The sequence below is a fragment of the Syngnathus acus genome, chromosome 22 (assembly GCF_901709675.1).
Source record: "Syngnathus acus chromosome 22, fSynAcu1.2, whole genome shotgun sequence".
NCBI classification, from domain to species: Eukaryota; Metazoa; Chordata; class Actinopteri; order Syngnathiformes; family Syngnathidae; genus Syngnathus; species Syngnathus acus.
The window spans coordinates 8,847,363-8,870,825 of NC_051106.1; the positions used below are offsets into that span (position 1 = coordinate 8,847,363).

General features: G+C 48.7%; 1 protein-coding gene across 15 annotated transcripts; it reads left to right on the forward strand.

The window, feature by feature from the left end:
- Window positions 1-40: 40 nt before the first annotated feature.
- On the forward strand, window positions 41-23,040 carry tnika (TRAF2 and NCK interacting kinase a). 15 transcript variants are annotated; one of them, XM_037241075.1, is made up of 37 exons: window positions 41-235; window positions 303-371; window positions 3,501-3,566; window positions 10,618-10,674; window positions 11,359-11,484; window positions 11,754-11,864; window positions 12,174-12,264; window positions 12,603-12,733; window positions 12,813-12,867; window positions 13,145-13,223; window positions 13,313-13,488; window positions 14,171-14,237; window positions 14,317-14,515; window positions 14,682-14,798; window positions 15,340-15,426; window positions 15,700-15,906; window positions 15,968-16,408; window positions 16,912-17,076; window positions 17,194-17,433; window positions 17,500-17,606; window positions 17,681-17,796; window positions 17,870-17,967; window positions 18,068-18,091; window positions 18,396-18,464; window positions 18,530-18,636; window positions 18,720-18,816; window positions 18,885-19,031; window positions 19,115-19,211; window positions 19,282-19,452; window positions 19,527-19,670; window positions 19,739-19,873; window positions 19,970-20,070; window positions 20,142-20,291; window positions 20,695-20,712; window positions 21,520-21,679; window positions 21,759-21,898; window positions 22,115-23,040. In XM_037241075.1, the coding sequence occupies exons 2-37, from the start codon at window positions 315-317 to the stop codon at window positions 22,196-22,198; spliced, it is 4,437 nt and encodes a 1,478-aa protein (XP_037096970.1). In that variant the 5' UTR covers window positions 41-235; window positions 303-314; the 3' UTR covers window positions 22,199-23,040. The 15 variants fall into 15 exon arrangements, with proteins under 15 accessions (XP_037096970.1, XP_037096973.1, XP_037096974.1 ...); XM_037241078.1 differs by having other exon boundaries at window positions 41-223; XM_037241079.1 differs by having other exon boundaries at window positions 41-371; window positions 14,685-14,798.
- Window positions 23,041-23,463: the final 423 nt, after the last annotated feature.

The following is a 23,463-nucleotide window of genomic DNA, read 5'->3' on the forward strand; positions in this document are numbered from 1 at the left end:
CCCCTCCCTCCCTCCCTCCCTTTCCGCTTTCCATCCGCTGACTGTCTGTCACCGCACACGGAGCGGCGGCGGTGGCTCACAGTCACACACACTCGAGCCGACCCGCGAGGCAACCCTACCGGCTTCTGTTTCCCCTCCGTCCCGCTGACATGAACCGGGAAGCGGTCGCTGTCGTCCTCGCCTCGCCTTAACTGGAGGCGACTTATCGGAGAAACATTCAACGGCAGGACCACCAGCATTACCTTGGACGTTAAGAGCTTTTTTTTGTTTTGCTTTTATTTATTTTTTATCTTTCCTTTTAGTGTGACTCCGCCATGGCGAGTGACTCCCCGGCTCGGAGTCTGGATGAAATTGACCTGTCTGCTTTGAGGGTGAGCAAACCAACCCAACATTGTTCTTACTACTTGGGTGCACCTGACACAGGAACCAGCAGGTGCATTAAGCTAAAAGTGTGTATTATACAAGTACTGTGTACGCTTGCGTGTGTTTTTGCTGACCTGGATCCTTGGTACCCCCCCCCCCCCCCCCCCCCTGCCCCTTAAGCCCACCAGAACTAGAAATTAATACATTGTACTCCATAAAAAAAACGTGCAACATGATTAAGTAGAATTAAAAAAAAAATCTAAACTCACAAAGCATCATCATTTAATGTTTCACTTCAATTGATTGTGCTGGACCCCTTGTGGTGCCGGCCTTGACCACTAGGGCATAGTAAAATGCAGCAATGCAGATAAAAACAAAGACATTTTCACAACTATTGTGACAAGCTGCTGTAATAGTAGTGTTTATTCCCCCATGAAGGATAAAGAATCTACGCGTGTGTATGTTATTTTCTGTCTACATTAGTTGCTTCGTCCCTTGTGATAACATATCCGTTGCATAAAAAGTTATAACAGCGACTTTGATGCTAAGTGTTAAAGCATCAATTATGATTTCCTTGATGTGGTAAGATGGCGGACAGCTAGCCGCTAATGCAATGACGAGCGGGTGCGTATACATAAACGAAGGACAGAAGCTCGGCCGTTTGCCTCCGACACATATGCTGGCTTTTTAAACCCAAATAACAACAACCCCCCCTCCACACGCTGTCATCTGAGTGTACAGTCATCCACGGACTAGACAGGAAGTAGGTCAGCTGCATGGGTCTGACGCGGGGAGGTGGGGGCCGGGGGGGTTGTGGTGGTGGGAAGGGGGTTGTGGTTTTTGTCTCTATTTGCACTCAAAGATGCAAAGAAAGCGAGTGGGAGGCACAAGTGGATTTTGCTGCTTACTGCCGCTGTTGATTTTTTAACTTTCTCATGTTTTGTATAGAATTTTATAAGCAGGATGGCACGCTAGTGGCTCGCGCACCCGCCTCGCCATTCCAAGGTTCTGGGTTTGAATCTCAACCCTGGCCTTTACGTATATGTGTGGCTAATTTTAAGACCAATTCTGGTATATGGTGGAATAATATAAAATATTCATTTCAAAAAATCTCAATAAAATAACTCACTTAATGCTTACAACAGCAAAAATATAAATTACAGGCAGAACATTGAACAATTTTACAATACTGTATTGAGACTTTTTGTCCAAAGAAAACCACTCGTCGAGACCCCAGACCCAATAGCCATCTCAAAGCCCGCTGCCCACCGAGGCCGCATTCCTCGGCACCGCAAACGCCATGGCAACGGGGCCACGGCAGCGCCCGGGGGCTTACACAAGGCTTATTCATGAATCGCCGATATACTGTATGCGAGTCTGTCCCCTCGTCGGGTTCTTCCTCCTCTTCACTCAGCCGTGACGTCCCATCTCCACTTGACCCATTTGGAACCCCCTCCCACTACTCCGGGATAGACCACCAGATTCAGATCCCGGCCTAGAACTTGAAACTCAAAGCACTTAGCAGGTGAGCTGGATCACAGCCCGGTTGGACATCCTGGAAGGAACCTGCCAATCAGGCCCGACGCGGCGGGCAAACTCTGTCACGGCTCGTTTTCTCGTAAACGCGTGATTAAGACTCGATTCCCGTGCGATGAATAATGCAGCGGCGAGATGTGGGCGGGATGTGCAGGGAATTTAGACTGGGTGCCTCATCACTTTTGTGTTCCAAGTGCAGACCACCAAATCCCACTTTGCCGCCCGCCATCAAGACTGCGTCCATCCTCTCAAGGCTCTCCCATTTAATCCGCCCCACTTGTGTGTAATTCACTTTCCCGAGACCATCAAGTCGATGCGCCGGGAGGACGAGGCTAAAAAGGGAAGGGAGGACTTTTTAAAACCTCATCCAGTGAGGTTTCTAATGTGTTTGTTCACAAGCATGGAAACTAAACTTTGTTTTTTTTACTTTATTGTAACAATTTTGTATAAGCGACGTGCAGGGAAAAAAGCTTCACAGATTTGTGCATCAGAGTAATAAAAAGTTTTAAAGATATTTATTAATTAAACAAACGTGACTTTTCTAATCACTTATTTCACACTAACACTTTTGCTTTGCACATTTGACTTGCTAAAACAGTCCTGCGGCGATGGACAAGCGCTATTTATTTGACAAGATTTATTTAGGAAAGAAAAGAAAAAAACACTTTAACTTGACAACCCCCTTGAATGAGAGCCTTAGATGGACTTGAGAAGGAAGCCCGGGTAGAATAGCGGCTATTGTTGGAATGCCGTAGCAACGGGCACCAGATTGGAAGAGGGAGGTGTCCATGTGTGTGAGGGGGGTCAGCGGGTTTGTCACACTTTCCAGTCCGGTCTCAGCCGCTTGTTGCTTGCGTGTCCAAGCCCCGGTAGCGTGTCACCTTTATTAAAAATGCTCACTTCTTTGTCACGAATACGTACGACTACGCTAAGTGGAATGAGCAGTTAACGCGCTCCTAGCAACCACTGTCAAGAAGCCCCGCGTAAAGACTTTCACTTAGCGTGTTGGCGTGCAAAGCGCCTTGGCTAATTAACTCGGAACTCCGGAGGAGCTGTCGGGACCCGGCGGGGGCTCTCTGCTCGTAAAGCAAGAATGCAAAATGTCTTCATGTGCTCACCATGAGAAGGCTTCGCTTTTATATCCCGACTGGGATGAGTGATTGAAAATTTGATGATTGCACGTGGGATTTGTGAAAGAGTTGTGCCCTAAATGACCACCAATCGCCTCTTTTGCACAGATATCGATTCTTCTTCTGCAGGAAATGACAAAAAATGCATTCCAATGTCACCATTTGTTAAGGCCTTAATCACCACCAATCGCTTCTTTTAGGTGGTTAGCTTCTCTGTTGTAATCAACACATGCTATTGTTAGCTGTTATTGTTAGCTTTACCCTCGTTCTGGAAAGACTTTCACTCAATTGCCACAACTTGCCGTTTGTACATGGATGCCTTCTCTGTTTATGCAACCAATGACCTTAGTTTGCCCTTAATTGCCATCAATCGCCTCATTTTCAGACCTGCTAGAAATAACAACCCTAAAGACTCAACTTTAAGTTGCCATGGTTCTAATAGTGACGCACTGTTCTTATCTGTCTTCTCAGGACCCTGCTGGCATCTTTGAGCTTGTGGAGCTGGTAGGAAATGGCACCTACGGCCAAGTGTACAAGGTAAGACCATGTCCATTGTGTGTGTGTCAGGCAAGGGGAAGTGTGCGTGCGTGACACAGGAAGTGTCTGCGCTCAGCTGTTATTGTGTCGCAACATCGCCGTTAAATCTGTTCCGTGCTGGAAAGTCACAGCTCATTTACTGGCTGACTTTTCATGTTATACTGCCCCTGGTGGTCAAGGCGAGCACACCCGAATGAGCAGGTTCGATTTTCACAAACGCAAAATTGAATTCTATATCTACTGTTAAATAATGTTGCTTGCAATATTGTGTGTTTGTATAACAAAAAAAAAAATTACGATTGTCACCTTTCCACGCTTTCCACTGTCTAATTGTTTAAACGGCACGGACAGGCTGAGATACTTATGTTTCACAGGCTTTATAGAAATAAATAAATGGCTAAATAAAAGCATCAACACTGGAGCAACAAAAAGAAAAGCACTCTGTTAAAAAAAAAAAAAGGCTCTGTCTCGGCGTTCATAAGCCCGAAGAGGATCATCATCCTGTGAGCAGCTCAATCTGAGAGTGTAAGAAGATAAATTGACCTTCAGTCTGGTGGATATTAGTTGGGTAAAATGCCGCCGCCGCTGCCGCTGAACCATTTTTAGACTCTTTGTGTGTGAGAAAAGGAATATACTAGACTGAATTCTCTCCACGGCGATCAATGGAACGTCTAAATGGAAGAGCCTCCGATCGGAAACATGGCTACAAAAAGATGAATCTGATCTTTGAACGGTCAAATCCAACATGTCCATGACGATGAATCGATTCATCTCGACACATTAATCGATTCATCTCGATACGCGGGCCTTTTAAATCAAAACCCATTCTCCGATTGGGTGCGCCGTTTCGAGATCTGCTCCTTTCCTTGTGCCGAAGAGATCATTTGCGCTTTCCTTCCTTATCAACTCTTTCCATTCACCCTACTATCAATAAATAATCAGTTTTTTTTTTCCTTTCATCCCTTTTGGGGGAGCGAGGGGGGTGAAGCCTCCCTCGTGAGCAGTTCTTCGGCGAGCAGCCGACGGCGTGAACGTATCAAATAGATGCACTCTATAGAACTTGCACTGGCTGCTCTAAAAGGCCCATAAATAGAGAACACGGGTAATGGTGAATAATTCAACGCTTTCTCCTTCTTCCACTCTCCCGTTCGCTCGTACTTTCTCATCTCATTTCTGCCGCAACACCTCGCGCAAGAAAGGGAATCGCAAACATGTTTGGCCAAGAAATCAAGATGCCCCAAAATGCAGCGCGACTCCCCCCCCCCTCCTTTCCACCGCAAGACGACTTATTGATCGGCTAATTGATTAATTACACTGCCCGTTCGTTCCCGCGGGGGAAAGTCATCTCTCTCCCTTGATGGGCTCCAAGGACGAGTGGCGAGCGCGACCAATCGCGGCGTGAAGGATGTCGCCTCGCCCGCCTCGCCGTCCTGCTCGCTTTTAACACGCGTCGTGCCAGTGGCTTTTGCATAATTCACACACTTTCTCCACGCGTTTGTCTCCATGCAGCAAAGAAGCAACCAAAACGGGAAAAGTCTTCATTCTGACTGATGTATTCAACGCTTCAGTTTTTTTTTTTTTTTTTTTACTTCCACTTTCCATGATTGGACTATAACGCCAACTTCCCACACATGAATCCGACAATACTTGCAAAGAAAAGTAGATTCCCCAAATAACACCTTGTAATTAGATGCTGTCACGGAACAGCGAGAAAAAGCGTCCGCCTCTTGAAGTCGACTGACACCGTGTCGTTTTCTGCCCCGGCTGTCGTGCCTGTGCTGTTTTTCCACGCGTCGGCACTTGCATGAACACACACACACGCACACGCTTCGCTCTCCCGAGTCCTTATGAATGAGCCCTGAACCGTGACCGAGGTGGATGCTGCTTGTTACCGTGGGAACAGCAGATGTGCCAATTCTCCTACGACGCACCTGCCGGCGCATTCATTAGCCCGTATCCTCTCTGGCGCCGTTTTACCTAAGGCCATGCGGCCCACTTACCCACAATGCACCGCGTGCGGCCGTCACCCGGTCAATTAGCCGCATCTGATGCCCAAAACCTCTTTTGTTGTTCTTAACACACAATTTGGTTTTGCTGCAATGCAACACACCCTCCACGCTATACCGCAGAGTGGCTAGCTGACCTCTCGGTTTGACCTCCGGCGCCACGGGAACGTGACGCCACTTTGCTGAATCTGCTCGTCTTCTCTCCTCTCGTTTTTCTTTCGCCCGGTCTGCCGACGTGGGCGTCGGGCAAAACGTTTGTCATTTTCTTCAAAAGACATCGGGCAGGGTTGACCCCAAGTGTTACTAAATGAGTGAATTAGAGAGTAAGTGCACTTGTGACCCAATCGGTCTGAACCAGTTAGCGAGTCGCTGATGCGCTAGCTAGCTTGGGAAAACATGGCAGCAACACCTTACAGCTGACAGGGAAGTGGAAGAACACCACCGCTGCTGCTGCTGCTGGAGTGTTACTCCTTTGCGAGTTACACTAAAAATACATCACGGCTAATGTTGCGCCGCGTTGCTAATTATCTTGCCGTAGCGTGAGCGGTCGCTGACAGTAGGGGGGGTGGAATGCAGCCCGTCGGTGACTGATTAGACTTTCAGGAGGCTTTAGCAGATAACCCCCTCGACACGTGCCGCTTGTCTGCTCGTACACCGACCCACACCTGTAGCCGGCAATAAAGGAAAGAAAAAATCGCTCTCTTCCATCCAAGTCTCTTCTGTTCTTCCATATTGTCACAGCTCTCCTTTTTGAACGGCCCTCTTTTCCTTTCCTTTTCCGTGAGCCGCCTCGGGCCGCCTCTTGTGTTTCCTTGGCAGTATTAGATTGGAATGGAGGCCTTTGTCACTTTTATTTACTGCTTCACTGATTCCACAGCAGTGTGTGTGTGTGAGTGAGTCTGTTTACTGGCAGTGTGTGTGTGTGTTGTGGAGATTGCAGGTGTCTTTAACTGCGGCGAGGTGTGCTTGCCACTTTGATTGCTCCCTTATTTCTTTGCGTTCGGCGAGGCAGAACAGTGTTTTTGGGCCATTCGTTTGGCCAAAGTGGCCGTAATTCCCGGCACCTGCTGCAGAGCATGATGGGAGTGAAGGTCAACGGAGTTCAGTGTTGACGCTCCGGGGGTGAAGGCTGAAACATTGCTGTCACAGCTCCGTTACGCTCAGATGAGTTCTGCCCTCTTTTCCTGTCTAAAAATCTGATGAAAGTCTTCCGTCCGACTCCGCTCGGCGTTTTCGTTGGCCGCTAGCTAGTTTTTCTGGCGCAGGCTTCACGAATGTTGGCCTCGAAAATGACCAGAATAAAAACATTCATCTGTGAATTTATAAACGACTCTATGCTGCCTTTACTCTCTCTGTCGTAAACGTCAATTTGACTTTTTCCCCCTCATATTTTGGACGCCTTTATGTGACACACTGTTGACAGTTGCGCCGTTTTAGGAGCTGCACAGTCGCGACTTGGCCGGATTCGCAACATGCATTTTTATAGTCTGTTAGCAAGCTAACTGCGACATCAATACAATACATTAAACAGTTAACAAGTAACTAAGGCAGTGTGTTATGCTAACAGCATTTCCACCTGAATGCTAATAAATTGCATGCTAATAAATTGCCGATACACTAATGTTGCATTATCAAGCGGCCCCGTGTTGGGATAATAATAATAATAATAATAAATTATATTTATAACGCACTTTATATTCGGGGGAATCTCAAAGTGCTACATGGCAGATAAAAAAACAAGAAAACAAAACAAGGACAAGTATAAAACAACTAGCGTTCAGCAAATTATGATCTCATGTTTTTGTTTATATGCGTGGATTACCAGTATGGCATGGATTAGGATTAAGGCGTAACCCACTTCCTCTTCTTGACAAAGAGTTAGTCGCCGACAGTTTAGCCAGCGCAAGTGTTCATTCATTTTTTTCTTTTTCTGGGTCATCATTTGTAGGGAGAAGCTTTGCAAATGTTATTTAGGGGGGTTAGCTGGAATGGATTCATGGCATGGTCAAACTTTCTCATCGTCCAAACGTCAATTCCTTTGCTTCCTTCCTCTTCTGTCTCCTTCCTTCCTGTCCTCTGCCTCACCTCGCTTCCTAACTTGTGTGAGGGGACTGCTCTTTCATGCAAAGTACACAACCGCATTGTGTGTGTGCGCGTGCACATGTGTGTGTGTGTTTAAGTTTCATGCCCGGCCAACACTGTTGCTAAGCTACCACAGGAAGTGTCCTGCATAGTAAATGTGTCCTGGTGATGGTGTGTGTGTGTGTGTGTGTGCACGTGCGTGTGTGTGTATAACTGACTTGGCAAGGGCACGGAGGGTCGTGCACTTCAACAATCAAAACACACACACACACTCGGATATCCAGCAGCAGGTTATATTAAGGCAGTGGCAGGCATCCCAGTCACACATGATAAAGAAATCCTTCGTCCTGCAGCCACCAGCGCATGTATATGCCTGTGTGTGTGTGTGTGTGTGTGTGTGTGTGTGTGTGTGTGTGTGTGTGTGTGTGTGTGTGTGTGTGTGTGTGTGTGTGTGTGTGTGTGTGTGTGTGTGTGTGTGTGTGTGTGTGTGTGTGTGCGTGTGTGCGTGTGTGCGCGCGTGTGCTATCCTTAACCTTCAACTCCATATATGCTAGCAGGGCACATCGTAAAAGTGAATCATCTCACGCACACATTGAAGTTCATCTTATGCATCCCATGGTGCACACACACACACACACACACTCACACACACACACACACACGAGAATTTAGACCAGCTAAAAGCAGCTCTCGCTTGTGGCAATATTGGTGGATCTCATTGAGGTGCAGAAATGGATTCTGAGCTCTGCAGAGGTGTGTTGTGCATTTTATTACATTCACAACAAAAACAAAGTACCAGCATCATATTATTAATTCATATTATTTAAAAATAAATACATAATAAATTGGGTGGCAATCAAGTCAAGGCTGTGTTCACTCCCACGATGGCGCAAATGCCCATTTCTACCGTGTGGAGATTTTGTCGCACTGCAACCAAATTAAAAAATTTCACAGCTAAATTGTGAAACATTTACATTGCATGTGGGCGGCGCACGGCTCTGGCACGATTTCTACTTTGACTCCCGCGGTATCGACTCTTGTGCGACGCCGTGGGCCCGGAGGCTGATTGGATATCAGTTTGCTATCAGTTGACTGTCGGCTTCACAAGCGCGGCCATCCGAGCGGAACGCGCTTTTCCAATTGGCTGCGTTATCACGCTAATGCACCTGGCCTGCCAGCTTCGCCGTTGCTTTTGGGCAGCTCCCGCGACTGACATGTTTTCCTCTCGACACATTTGATCAACAATAACTTGAACGGGACTCCGCCAAGCTGACGATGATGATGACGGCACCGGAGGGCGGAATCAGCTGCTTTTTGTTTTGCTCATCTGCACATGAGGAGATGTGACGCCTGGCTTGGCCCGGCCCGACCTGACCCGGCCCGGCGTCACATCTGCTCGTCGCGCTCTGAGCCTAAGGTTGTTTTGCGGGAATTAGCGTACGCCGAGACGTCGCCTCTGAGCTGCGACACAATAAGAGGGGCTCGGAAATACGAGCGTGGCATTTAGGGACGGAAAGCCAGCCATAATGAAAGAGGGGTTAAGAGGGTTGGATCATGAGAGGGCATCAGCGGGATAAGAGCGAGAGGGAAAAACTGTAGATTTAGGTCAGAGAGTCACAAACGGAACGGGCGCATCAGAACCGCTTGCACTGAATGGGACCAAATAATGGCCAAGATTAATATGGTGTGCGATGGCTTTTCCATTTATGCTTGCGACCTTATGTTTCAATTCAAAACAAACAAATATGTCTGACTTTCTGTTCAACCCCAAAAAAAAAAGGTTCTGGCAGGTACTTTGGTGCCAATCCAGCCTGCCCCCTGACGGGTATCATTCTTGTTCCATCTGGCACATGGCGAGATGAATTTCAAGCCAGGCAATGCTTGCGGCTTTTGATTTTGCAGATCTGAAGGTCACACAGAGGACATGTCCATGTCAAGGAGACAGAAAATGGTCTTCATTTTTGGTCAACTTAAGATGATAATTGTCTTCATTGTTTTGCTTTACAGAAGACAAATGGCTCTGCTGCTTTGCAACATCACCGGCGGGAAAAAAACAAGGTCGAAGTTGGTAAAGGACAAGTCAAGGCAGATCTGACTGCTAAGAGGCCGCGATTCTTTTTGTGGGCCGCCAACAAAGCCGGCCCTTGTGCCCGTGGAATTGGGGCACTCTGATCCTAATGAGCAATTCTTGCCCAGATTTTCCTCTCGCGGATTCTTTCAGCGTGAGAACAAGAACCATCTACAAAAATCCTGCTGGCTTTGCTTGCCGCTCGATTGTTCTTCCTGACAATGAGTCGTCGCCTTCGAATCTTGATTTTCATTTTTGGAAGTTACACGGAAAGATGAAATTGGACCACTCCGCCTTCTTTTCATGAATCGATGGCTCATCATCCGAACCTTCCACGCCGCTTTTTTAACTGGGGCAGCCCCCTCCGCTTTGGCTTCTTCTCACAGTGACCCATTGGTGGAAGCCCCCAGGGGGCGCTTTCGAGTCCGACCCCCAAAACGCCATCTGCTTTTGAGCAATTCCTCCAGTCGTATCCTTGTTTCGGTTCCATTCACCATAATGTGAATCATGATAGTATACGATGAATCACAATTTCATCCTGCCAAATATCGAAATTCACGTCGATGGTCTGGCCCGAGCTCACTGTGACACGTAAAGACAAAACCGCCATATTAATTAGTTCAATCCAGACGAGTTAAAGTGATGCAATTTGCCGTCTTAGCATCTTTAGCCTCGTTAGCATCATCTGCATTGACCCGCTTCGGCTTCCAGCATACCCCGGAGGCTTGGGGTAACCTCGATAAGCTGCCGTGATACCTCTGGCCCAGTCCTTGCAGTCATTTTCTGACTGACTGAGCCATCAAATCAGAATCATCACAACTCAAATGACCTGTTGACCGAATAGCAAAGACTGGAATTATATTATATTTTTTCCCCCCTTCCTGTCTTTCTGCAGGGTCGCCATGTTAAGACAGGCCAGCTGGCAGCCATCAAGGTCATGGATGTCACCGGGGTAAGTACACACTCACACCCAAATGCACCCCCCCCCACACACACACTTTCTCTCGCATAAACCGCCAACTCCCACGATTATACCACCGTGTCATCTAATTAAGAGCGATGAGTCAGTGGCAGCGAGGAAAATGAGGACAAGCCCATCGCCATGGTAATATTAGCTGCTGCTATCAGGGCAGAAGTGTGGTCTCAAGCGTGTCTGCAAAGCGGGAGAGAGGGATCTCAGTTATATTTAGAGACTACACTCACTACTCAGCGCAACAATGAAGCAAAACAACAATCGGTGCCTTTTTTTTTTCCACCCAGAGTGCCTTCGAAATTGCTGGATCAGATCCGTATCTTAATATATAGTATTTATCCTCAAAATGTGTCTATTGGCCTTGTGTCACCTGGGGACACAGAGATGGAGCTAAACCTGTTTGTCATCAGTGCAAGTTAACTCAAAAGGCATCATATACAGGTTAAAAAGCAGTGGGCCTAAAATTGAACCCTGGGGAACACCATAAGCGATTTTTATGGGATTCGTTCCTTTCACCACATCAGGGTGGGAAAAGTGAGTGAAGTCCTGACACGTTGGCATTCCCAAAGACATAATTAAAAAAATCCCCGGCCAACTGTGTTATTTACGTCTGCAAATTGCTAATGTGTTGCTTTTTGCTTTCCATGTATGTTTGTGTCTCAGGATGAGGAAGAAGAGATCAAAGCGGAAATCAACATGCTGAAGAAGTACAGCCACCACCGCAACATCGCTACCTACTACGGAGCGTTCATTAAGAAGAACCCCCCAGGGATCGACGACCAGCTATGGGTGCGCTGTTGTTACTCAACTTCAGATGGGGAGGGGCAGGGTACATGGCACTGAAGGTATTCCCACGCCACTCAGGGCTCAGGATCAGCGTGTGTGTGTGTGTGTGTAAACAAGGCGAGTCGTGAGCCGTTAATGCTACCAAAAATGTGACGCTAACTTTGGTTGGAAAAACAACGGCGGGCTTGTTGTCCTCAATCAATGACCTACTCACAAAGTCTGCCTTTCATTTTATGCTGTGGTGATGGCATCCACCTTGTTATTTTCCGCAGCTGGTCATGGAGTTCTGCGGCGCCGGCTCGGTGACGGATCTGATCAAGAACACCAAGGGCAACTCTCTGAAAGAGGAGTGGACGGCCTACATCTGCCGAGAGATCCTCAGGGTGAGCGTCATTCATAGTTCTCGTAATTGACGGCGCATCCCGCGGCGACCAGATGCTCATCTGGCCCGTTTGTGCTGACAGCAGAACTGCTCGAAGGAACTTTAACTGGCTGATTACAGTTTGATACTACCGCTTTCCGATTTAGACGTGACAATATTTTTAAAAGCTTTTAGTGAGGTGCCGGTCGAGGTCCTCTTAAAAATGAGCCTCTTTCCATCCTGGTAATCATCTCCACTTGGCTCATGGCACTTGCATACTACACTGTGTATGTATGTGTGTGGCTGTCTGTGTGCGTGTGTGTGTGTTCAGGGCCTGACTCATCTCCATCAGCACAAGGTCATCCACCGAGACATCAAGGGACAGAACGTCCTGCTGACGGAGAACGCCGAGGTCAAACTAGGTGGGTGTCGTCGCGTAAAAGCCACTTGGCGAAACGGCCCCGCTGATTGGATGGGCCTGAAGTGTGTGTCTGTGTGTGTCTGTGTGTGTGTAACTTTTGGCTTATGGCCATTTACGATGCACGTTTGCAACGACAGTCGGCACACTTTCATTTTTTACCTCCCCGCTGTAAAAAAAAAGTTGAACAGGCATCTTTATTGATCACTTATAGACTCATTCGCGTTTAGGAGTCAGGACGATTTTTGATTGTGGTAATCAAATCGTCATCTATTTTTTTGGACTTAGTTCAACGCACGTTCCCGCACAATGATCTATATTCTCGTACATTGTCTTGCGTAGTGGACTTTGGCGTTTCGGCCCAGTTGGACCGCACGGTGGGAAGGAGGAACACGTTTATCGGGACGCCGTATTGGATGGCGCCGGAGGTGATCGCCTGCGACGAGAACCCCGACGCCACGTACGATTTCAAGGTGCTTTGAGAAACTAGCGTGGGATGAGTTTGACGCCTTGAGGGTCACCTTCCGGATTAACGCATTGCTGTCGTTGCAGAGCGATTTATGGTCACTGGGCATCACGGCCATGGAGATGGCTGAAGGAGCGCCGCGTAAGCCACCGTCCGTCCGTCCGTCCGCTCTACGAGTGCAACGACCGGAATGACATTGTTCTCAAAATCTGTCTTCAAATCACTTTGCAACAAAAAAGAAGGCATCAAAACAAATCATCCTGAGGCAGGAGTAAAAATGTATTATTGTGACGTTTATGACCCATTTTGAAGACAGCAACGCAGCCCCCGAGCACACTCAAACTTTGTCACGCAGTAAACATCCAGCGAGGAGCCGTTTTTGTAAGAATTCCGTCTGCTTTCATGTGTCACCCCGCAGCCTTGTGTGACATGCACCCCATGAGAGCCCTCTTCCTCATCCCGCGGAATCCCGCGCCAAGACTCAAGTCAAAGAAATGGTGAGAAATTAATTGAGACACGCTAGTTCTCCAGAAGATCCGAGCAGAAATACCTGAACTGGTTTTTGTTGTTACGGCGACACGTTCAGGTCGAAGAAGTTCCAGCTGTTCATCGAGAGCTGCCTGGTGAAGAGCCACGGCCAGAGGCCCAGCACTGAGCAGCTCCTCAAGCACCCGTTCATCAGGGACCTGCCCAACGAGAGGCAGATCCGCATCCAGCTCAAGGACCACATCGACCGCACCAAGAAGAAGCGAGGCGAGAGAGGTGAGAATTGCCTGAGGGGACAAAATTGTCACACCGAAATGTCAAGTTGTGTGTTATCTGATGAGAAATGTTGTGATGCTCCATAATCTGAGCAAGGATGAATTTAAGCGGTCCAAGAATGGAACCTTGTGGAACCCCGCATGTGATTTCAGTTCAAATCACTGAAATGTGCATTTTGCCATGGGAGTGTAAAATAAGAATTGCTGTAAAGTCCATCTCGAAATACTCAACAAAGTACTGTGAAAATTATAATTTTGTCGAACTCACAAATGGGTAAAAATACAGCGATGAAAATAGGCGACGGTACGAAAATGGATTTTGAAACAAGACTCATTGCAGCAAGGCACCCGCGAGGACAACCTTGCACACTTCCAACTTTGTCACGCAGTAAACATCCAGTGACAGACCTCAGTTCCGCTTTCAACGAGCGAATGATGGCCTCGCCTCGCCGCATACGCTGCGTCATTCCCAAGCAGATTAATCGCTTCATGTCACAAACGCCGTAAGCCATCTGATGATGTATGGAAAGTTTTTTTGTGTGTGGCAGAAGGTGGAAAATAATGGTGGAGTTGAGTGAGGATTTGGAAAGGTCGGAAAGTATCAACCGAGTGCGTGAAAAAAGACGGCGGTTTTGTTCTCTGCGAGTAACTCGTTATATTCCACGTGTGTCTCCCAACATCAGACGAGACCGAGTACGAATACAGCGGCAGCGAGGAAGAGGACGAGGAACGAGACACGGGTGAACCCAGGTCAGCGCCGGCCCACAAACAAACTCATGGAACGCTCTTCTCCAAATGTATTCACCACGTCGTCGTCTTCTCGTATAAGCTCCATCATCAACATCCCCGGCGAGTCGACCCTGCGGCGGGATTTCCTGCGCCTGCAGCTAGCCAATAAGGAACGCTCGGAGGCGCAACGACGGCAGCAGCTGGAGCAGCAGCAGAACGAGGAGCACAAGCGCCTGCTGCTGGCCGAGAGGCAGAAGCGCATCGAGGAGCAGAAGGAGCAGCGGCGCCGCCTGGAGGAGGTTGGTTCAAATTCGGAGAGGCCGCTCGCCAGCAGGAATAGGCGTTGTCGACAATACTCTTAGAATTTAACTTTACAGCAAGGAATTTGACTTTCAAATTTTCTGCTACCTTAGTGCCAAGTGGTCCAATCAAAACTTTGTCTCCAATCCCCCCTCCACTCCACAGCAGCAGCAACGCGAGCGCGAGCTGAGGAAGCAGCACGAAAGGGAGCAGAGGAGGCGATACGAGGAAATGGAGCAGCTCCGTAGAGAGGAGGAGCGGCGGCACGCCGAAAGAGAACAGGTTGGTACCAGCTATAGTCTTCAAAAGTATTTTAAAAAAATAATAAAAAATAGAGCCCCCTAAGAAAGTACAGCATTCTTTTGTGGTGTAATTCCAATGTTGGCCACTAGGGAGCAGCTCACCATGTTGTTTGACAAGCTTAATTTGAACGCAGAAATTTGTGCAACCACTAATTATTTCTAGCTCGGCCTACTTTTTTTCTGAAGATTAGTAGTTTTCTGCCATCTTGCTTTTTACGGGTTCCTTTTAATAATAATCATGCATGTATTTTGTGAAATGAGTTTATTAGTTTGGAAAAACAAAATTGCTCACTATACTAATACTGGACAATTTGCGCTTGCTCTCAATATTTTTTAAATGTGCGTTTGAAGACTTTAAAGAAATAAGTGCTGTTTAAAAGCAATGCCTTGGAGCACCACCCCTGTCCTTGTTCCAGACCATCTCCTCCTCCTCCTCTTTCTGCATCTAGATGTCACTAACGCTAACATTTCTCAACATTGCTGCTGTTTTATTTATTTTTTTTCCCTCGCACGCTGCTCAGGAGTATATCCGTAGGCAGCTGGAAGAGGAGCAGAGGCAGTTAGAGATTCTCCAGCAGCAACTTCTACAGGAACAGGCGCTTCTGCTGGTAACCTGGCTCAATGTTTACACGTCCAGTGCAGCATCCAGGGTTTTTTTTTTTTTGTCTTCCACCTCCAGACCAAGCATATTATCCAGCCCGAGTCATTTAGCCCAAGTTTAGCCCGGGTTGTTAGTAGAAATTCCGGCCAGTCTTTGTGTCCATTTAAATGTTTGCTTCTGGTGCATTTTTGCTTTGCCTTCTTTCATCCGCTCATCCCCTTCTGAATTGTGCTCGGTTCATCCGGCTGACGTTTTGCCCTTATTTTTTCTTCCCTCTAAGGAGTACAAGCGCAAGCAGGTGGAAGAGCAGCGGCAGGCCGAGCGTCTGCAGAGGCAACTCCAGCAGGAACGGGCCTACCTGGTCTCGCTGCAGCAGCAGCAGCAGCAGCAACAGCAGCAGCAGGAGGGGCGGCAGGCGGAAAAGAAACAGCTCTACCACTACAAAGACGTCGTCCATCCCAACGACAAGCCGGCCTGGGCTAAAGAGGTTGGTGATGAAAAGCACGCTGAGATGAGATAGTTAACACTTTCAGAACTTTGACTCCCAGGTGCCACCGCAAGCACAGGTTCAGCGCGGTAACCCGCCCCGCTCGAACCTGCGCCATCATCAGTCATTCAATCAAGCGCCTTTGTGCTCGTCCCCGGCGGCCCACCACGGCCAGCCCCGAGCTCAAATCCCTAGACGCACGCCGTCCGTGGGCGGCCAGATCCTCCGCATAGCGCTCGACCCCGAGGTGCCCCTCGACCCGGGGCTAAAGCGGGAGATAAGTCAGCAGGTCAGAGAGTTGAGGGCTCAGAACCGCAGTCAGAGGAAGCGCAGCCCGACCGGCGTCAAGGAAGACGCTAAGGCGCCTCGTAACCCCGAGAAAGAAGCTTCCGGTCCCGTGCCGCTCAGACAGTCCAAGTCCCCAGGCAGGCCCCTCTCTGCTCCCAGTCACGCTGACATCTCAGATGTTCTTACTAAGGCCCCAGCGCAGGTCCAAAAACTGGTCAGTGCTCGCCGCCACCCGTCCGCACAACTCCGCCGTAGACTAGAAGAAAACGTAGCCAAAGGTTTTTCTAAAACTTTCTCTTCTAGGTGACAATGCTAACATTTCTCTGCCTCCATAGAACTAAACAAAAAGCTGCCATTTTGTTTCCCTTCAAGTTCCTTGACTACTAACAGAATCCGTCACTGTAGCTGCGTAGAGCCGCATGCGTAATGTAGCTGTGACGACCCAAATCATAATCTTGAATAATCCCCCCCGATAGATTATGAGCTCGTGAGGATTTGCAAAAATCCTCCCAGGGGGATCGTTCCCGTTGCGCATGCGACGTGACCCAAAGGGGGACTAAAGAAAACAGCAGACCATGACTCCAAAATTTGGCGCTCCCTTGCAGGCTTTTACTTTGATCCAGCTGAGTAGTAGTTTGTGGCGAGTCCTCGAAAATGCAGGTCCTAAACGCCGCCACCGCTGGGCTGTTGAGTGACGGCGGTGTGTGTGTGTGTCAGGTGGAGGAGAGGTCAAAGCTGAACAGGCAGAGCTCTCCGGCACTGCAGCCTAAAGTGTCGAACCGGATCTCCGACCCTTCCCTCCCTCCCCGATCCGAGTCCTTTGGTAGCGGCGGCATGCAGGCCGCCCGAACTCCACCCACCCACCGTCCCGTTGAACCCCAGGTGTGTGTGTGTGTCCTTGTCCCGGTCTTCCTCGGTCCTCCTTCATTTTATTTCTCACGCTGCACTCTGTCTGTAATTCCTTCTTCTCAATTCTCGGCTTCTTGTTCTTCACCTTAGATGGCCCACCTGGTTCCGGTCAAGACGCACTCCAGCTCCATGTCGGGTTCTCAGTCCCTGCAGGACCAGACGGGAGGCGCTCTGAGCGAGGGCATGGTCCTCAGGCCCGACATCCCCCGCCAGAACTCCGACCCGACTTCTGACATCCAAAGTCCGCCACTTTGTATCGCCGAGCGAGATCGGGACAGGAGCCGGCTAAGAGAGGAAGACCTGCCGCCCAAGCTCCGAGAATCCCAATCGGTAAGACCTTCCTTGGCGCATCACCAGCAGCGAATGAACTACTATGTGGATTGATGGTCTTTCCAGATCCCTCCGAGGACCACCTCCATCTCCCCAGCCTTGGTCAGGAAGAACTCCCCCAATGGCGGTGTCTGTTCTGGGCCTCGAACAGGATCTCAGCTTATACGAGCAAGGTGAATTTCTTTAAGCTTTGTCTGGGATGGTCTCGTCTTGGATTATTTAACTTCTCCATATTCCCCCATTTTAGTAACCCAGATCTGCGCCGTTCCGAGCTCTCCCTAGACGCCATGCTGCAAAGAACTTCCTCCAACTCGTCGTCGTCTTCCTCGCCCTCGTCCCAAGGAGGCTCGGTGGAGAGGAGAGGTACGTTTTCTCTTGCGCTCGTACTTGCCATGTGTCCCCGATCGTTGATGTGTGGTCGTTCTCCCTCCGACAGGTCAGAGCAGACAGGAGACCTCGCCGTTGGGAGCCAATCAGGAGGCCAGATCCAAACAGGAGGAGGGCCGCGAATCAAGCCGACCCAGCAGGCCCGCGGTGAGTCCCCGTGCACAAATACACCTCTAAGTTTCTTGCTCAAGTGGAGGAAATTGTTTTGGCGAAACCTTTTCTCTGCCTCCCTCCCTCCATCCTTCAGAGCTATAAGAAAGCCATAGATGAGGTTAGTGAGCCCCCTTTTTCCTCAGTCCTGAGTGCCCCCCTCCCCTACCCAGGATGGACGGTCGAATGCGCGCATGCGTCACATCAACCATCGAGCATCTGTGAATATCTTCCAATCCGTTGTCATGGTTACCGGTCGCTCAGGTGGCAGGCACATGCGTGCATGGCCTGGTTTAGCACGTCAAAGAACGTCTCCACCTTCACTACCGCCTCCCCATGTTGTCCTTTCACTCTTGAGGAAAAAAAGGTTTTGTGATGTGATGACTTCAAGTGCGGGAAAAAAACTTGTGTGTGTCTCCTTTCAGGACCTCAGCGCTCTGGCTAAGGAACTGCGAGAGTTGAGGGTCGAGGAGGGGAACCGGCCTCCGGTTAAGGTGCGCTCTCGAGATCACGGCAACATTTTTGTCAAAAATTCACGAGCGCTTTCTTTGCGACACAGGTGACGGACTATTCGTCGTCCAGCGAGGAGTCGGAGAGCAGCGACGAAGACGGCGAGCCTGTGGGACACGACGGCACCGTGGCCGTTAGCGACATCCCTCGTATCATGTGAGCTGGACAATCTTGTTTCTGCTTTGTTGCAAAATGCATCATTTGGACCTGTAAATATTTTTTTGATATATTTTCTGCAGGCCAGCCGTGCAAAGCAGCGGCGAGTCTTACGGAGGACTGAGCGAGGGGCCGGAGCCTTACAGCAACTCCAAAGATGGCACGCTGGTCATGAGAGAGGTGACCACCGACATAACGCGTCAGCACCAAAACGAGACAACCTCCGACCGCTTTTTTTATTTTCTAAGGCCGAGGAAAAGAGGCGAGGCAGCCACGCCGAGAGCAACGGGTTTGGGAATCACGGTAACCACGGCAACCTACCCGACCTGGTGCGGCAGAGCAGCTCGCCCACAGCCCCGCCCACCGCCCTGCAGGAGCTGGGAGACATGCCCGAGGTCCTTGAAACGCATCCAATCGCACTCCCGCTTCCAGAAATCAGAGGACATGGACAGCATGTTTTCGTTGTTCCGTCTCGCAGTTCGGTCTTGGCGGTTGCAAAGCGTCCTTCACCCCGTTTGTGGACCCCCGCGTCTACCAAACGTCCCCGAGCGACGAAAATGAGAACTCAGCAGCTGGTGAGGGTTTATCTCCGAGTTGATCATCCCGAATGCGCCGTTATGACCTGCGTCCTCTTTGTCGCGGCAGCCATGTTTGCCAGCGAGCTGCTGCGGCAGGAACAGGCCCGCCTCAACGAAGCCAGGAAGATCTCGGTGGTCAACGTCAACCCCACCAACATCCGACCGCACAGCGACACGCCCGAGATCCGCAAGTACAAGAAGCGTTTCAACTCGGAGATCCTTTGCGCCGCGCTCTGGGGTATGTCTTGAAACTTAAGCTCCGCCCCCTCCATCCAAACAGCTGCGTACCTGACCTCGCTCGCGTGCCTTCAGGTGTGAATCTGCTGGTGGGGACGGAGAACGGCCTCATGTTGCTCGACCGAAGCGGCCAGGGAAAAGTTTACAACCTGATCACCAGGCGGCGTTTCCTTCAAATGGACGTGCTGGAGGGCCTCAACGTGCTCGTCACCATATCGGGTAGCTCAGATTTAGAGGCGTGGTCTGGTTTTTACGCAGCTTGAAAACAAACTCGCGGCTACTCTCAGGGAAAAAGAACAAGCTGCGCGTTTACTACCTGTCCTGGCTGAGGAACAGAATACTGCACAACGACCCGGAAGTGGAGAAGAAGCAAGGCTGGATCACCGTCGGGGAGCTGGAAGGATGCGTGCATTATAAAGTTGGTAAGCGGGAGCTGCACGGATTATAGCCTAGCCTAGCCTAGCGTTGCCTAGTGAGTCACTCAAAGAATGCTTCTCACGCTTATGTCTTGGTTCCAGTGAAGTACGAGAGGATCAAGTTCCTGGTGATTGCCCTGAAGAACTCGGTGGAGATCTACGCCTGGGCCCCTAAGCCCTACCACAAGTTCATGGCCTTTAAGGTACGCTCGTGAAGGAATTTTTCAAAACGCATGGAAAAGAGCTTAATATGCTTCCGTTTGTTGGTTGGCAGTCGTTCGCCGAGCTGCAGCATCGTCCTCAGCTGGTGGACCTGACCGTGGAGGAAGGCCAGAGGTTGAAGGTCATCTACGGCTCCAGCTTGGGCTTCCACGTCATCGACGTCGACTCGGGCAACCCGTACGACATCTACATCCCGTCACACGTAAGTTGGGAAAATTATATCTGAGCATGATTTTAAATGATTCTCAAATGTGTCTCGTCCGTCACGGGCATTTCAGGCCCCCCTTGTGAAAAGATACCATGTTGTCCCGTCGTGGCAGCTGTCAGCTCTCCCGCAGCTTCGCATTTTGGCTCGTCTCTTTGCCGTTAGGCCGGCGCGAGGGCGCTTAAAGAGTTGTCAGTCCATCACTGGTCACATGCGGCGTGCTAATTTGGTTTTAATGCCTGCTTGCAGATTGGTTCTTAGGAAAAAAAGATTGCTTTTCATTTTGAGCACATCCGTTTGGCTGATACATAAAATTATTTATTTATTTCAGCCATTGCATAATTGACATCCGCCTCCTCTCTCTCCTGCTCCTGCCCTGCCAATTTTGTTTTTCTTTCAGTGCGCCAAAGAGACCAAGGTGACACGCTGCCCTCCGTCTTTTGTGTAGATGTACAGATAGATGTCTAGCTCGCCAAAACGTGCCCTAGTTGAAGCACACCTAGCAGTCAAAAATAACGGAGGCGATGAAACTCATCTCGCCCCCTACAGCACAAGATCAGAATTGCAGTATCGCGAACTAAGAAAAGTTTTGTGTAATTTTTTACTAAATCAACTTTTTTCCATGGTTTTCCGTATGTCTTGGGCTGAGATGAGTTTTGTCGCTACTCGCTCGTGTGTTTGTACTGAATTTGTCCTTTCATCTTCATATTGTAGCATTTTGATGTTGTTGGCTACCTTACTTACTAATCCATCTAGTGTTTTGGTATCCATTTTTTTTTTTTTTGCCAGATGTGTTTTTTTAAATATTTGTATTATTGTGTTGTTCATATAGAAATACCTTTTTTTTTTTCAGTGGTAAAACTTAAAATCCCTTTTTGTCTTTTGTCTTCCCGCGATAATAGTTTGAATGAATTTAAGAACAAGCAGAAGTTGATGGATTAGCAATCACAAAGAAATAAGGTGTGCTGAAAAGCAAATAATTGTGAAGCTGAGAAAGCCTGGGAAAAACACCTGCAAATCCCTTTTTTGGTGTCAAACCCAAACGTATTACAGGAAGCTTTTAACTACGCTTATGCCTCAGCGTCAACAAACCTGCTTACAGAGGATTTAAAAAAAAAAAAATGGCTTAAATACCCCACAGGGATATTTTAATCGGATCGGATTTACGATTACATTTGACAGGTTTTATCGCCCTCAAATGTATGTGTGCATTTGTGCGTGTTAGATTCAGAGCCAGGTGACGCCGCACGCCATCGTGGTGTTACCCAAGACGGACGGCATGGAGATGCTGCTGTGCTACGAGGACGAGGGCGTCTACGTCAACACTTACGGCAGGATCACCAAAGACGTTGTGCTGCAATGGGGGGAAATGCCCACCTCTGTTGGTAAGTGTGTGTGTGTGTGTGTGTGTGCGCACGCATATGTGGGGACATTCAAGGTAAAATATTTTTTTGGGTTCTGCAGCTTACATCCACTCCAATCAAATCATGGGCTGGGGCGAGAAAGCCATCGAGATCCGCTCGGTGGAGACGGGCCACCTGGACGGAGTCTTCATGCACAAGAGGGCCCAGAGACTCAAGTTCCTGTGCGAGCGCAATGACAAAGTACGGGCAGGAACAAGAACTTTTCTCAATGAACATAGCAGGAACAATGACGGCTGAAGTAATGTGCAGGAACAAGAATTTTGACCAAAGTCTCTTCTCTGGAACAAGAACTCATGAAGTCAAGTTTGCATTGCGGGAACAATGACCACAGCTACCTGCAGGAACAGGAACCTTGCTGAAGGCATGGCAATCATTTCTCTTTCTGTCTCTCCTCAGGTGTTCTTTGCATCGGTGCGCTCAGGAGGCAGCAGTCAAGTGTTTTTCATGACCCTCAATAGGAACTCCATGATGAATTGGTGATGGCCCCGCCCCCTTGGTCCAGCCTCGCTCTCCCATTGACTGTTGACCTCTTCCTCCTTTTTGCACACTTTGTCCGCTCCTCTTCCTCCTGCCGCCTTGCCCTCATGACTTGAAACAAACACCAACAGGGAAGCGGAGGGACCACTTGATCTCCTCCTCTTCTTCCTCCTTCTCTTCCTCCTCCCACCAATCCAAAAGATGACGTCCGTGTCCCTTTACGCCGAAAATCGTACACTTCCAACCAACCTCCTTCACGGCCTTCCTCTCCTCTCCTCTTTGTCGTCTTTCCACTCTTCAAAGGTGCTGCATCAGTCTTGAGCTGTCAATCAACAAAGAGCGTCTGTGTGAGACTTTACAGCACACGCCTGTCCCTGAAAAGAAAAAAAAAAATGTGCATACATAATTCCGAGATTGAAGTCTCGGTGAGGGGGTTCTACGTATTTTTTTTTTTATTGTAGTTGCGTTGGATTCGTGCTAACACATTTGGAATTGTTTGGTTAATTATCGCTAGTGACAGACGAGCTAACGAACACCTCAAACCATGTCGTCGTGTACTGTACTAAAAAAGGCTGTAGATGCACAACAGGCTAACGGTTTAGCAATAAAGAGCCAAGTGGTCTTCCCACTGTGCGCCGTCGTGCGTGCGTCCCGTGCGTGTGTGTGTGTTGTCCCAGTCATCACACTGAGGACTCGCAGACAAAACTTCTGTAACATTTTATTTTTGCCGTGTGTTTTCATTTTTCTTTTTAAAAAAAAAAAAAAGACTAATCATCCTGTTTGAGGATTTGTTTTGTTTTGTAAGAGACACTGGAAGAGAAATAAATGCAAGAGTAGAGCCATGATGCTGCTGCGTATGTTCTTGAGTTGGGGGCGGGCGGGGGGCAACGTATAATAATGAAAAGCTCCTTGCGTGTTTGTCCGTTCGGGTCATTACACTGAGGACAGAAATGTAAGTGTCAGACTTTGGTCACCTTGTGAGTGTATCATTAACCAGATGGAGTGATTGAGTCAGCTACTGAAATGTGGAATTTCGCCACTTGTATTAATTTTAAAAAAAGTAACAATTTTATTGACACTTAATCCATTGTTTTTCATGCGATGCTGGCTAGTACAAATTTCAAGTGTACCTTTGGGGGTTTACTCCTAATATCCATAAAAATGCAGTTATCACTAATGAACACAAGATGTTACAAATGTTAAATGGCCATTTATTTGCATATATTGGGGTAAAAAAAAAAAATGTGTGCGTGGATGATTTCTTTCTT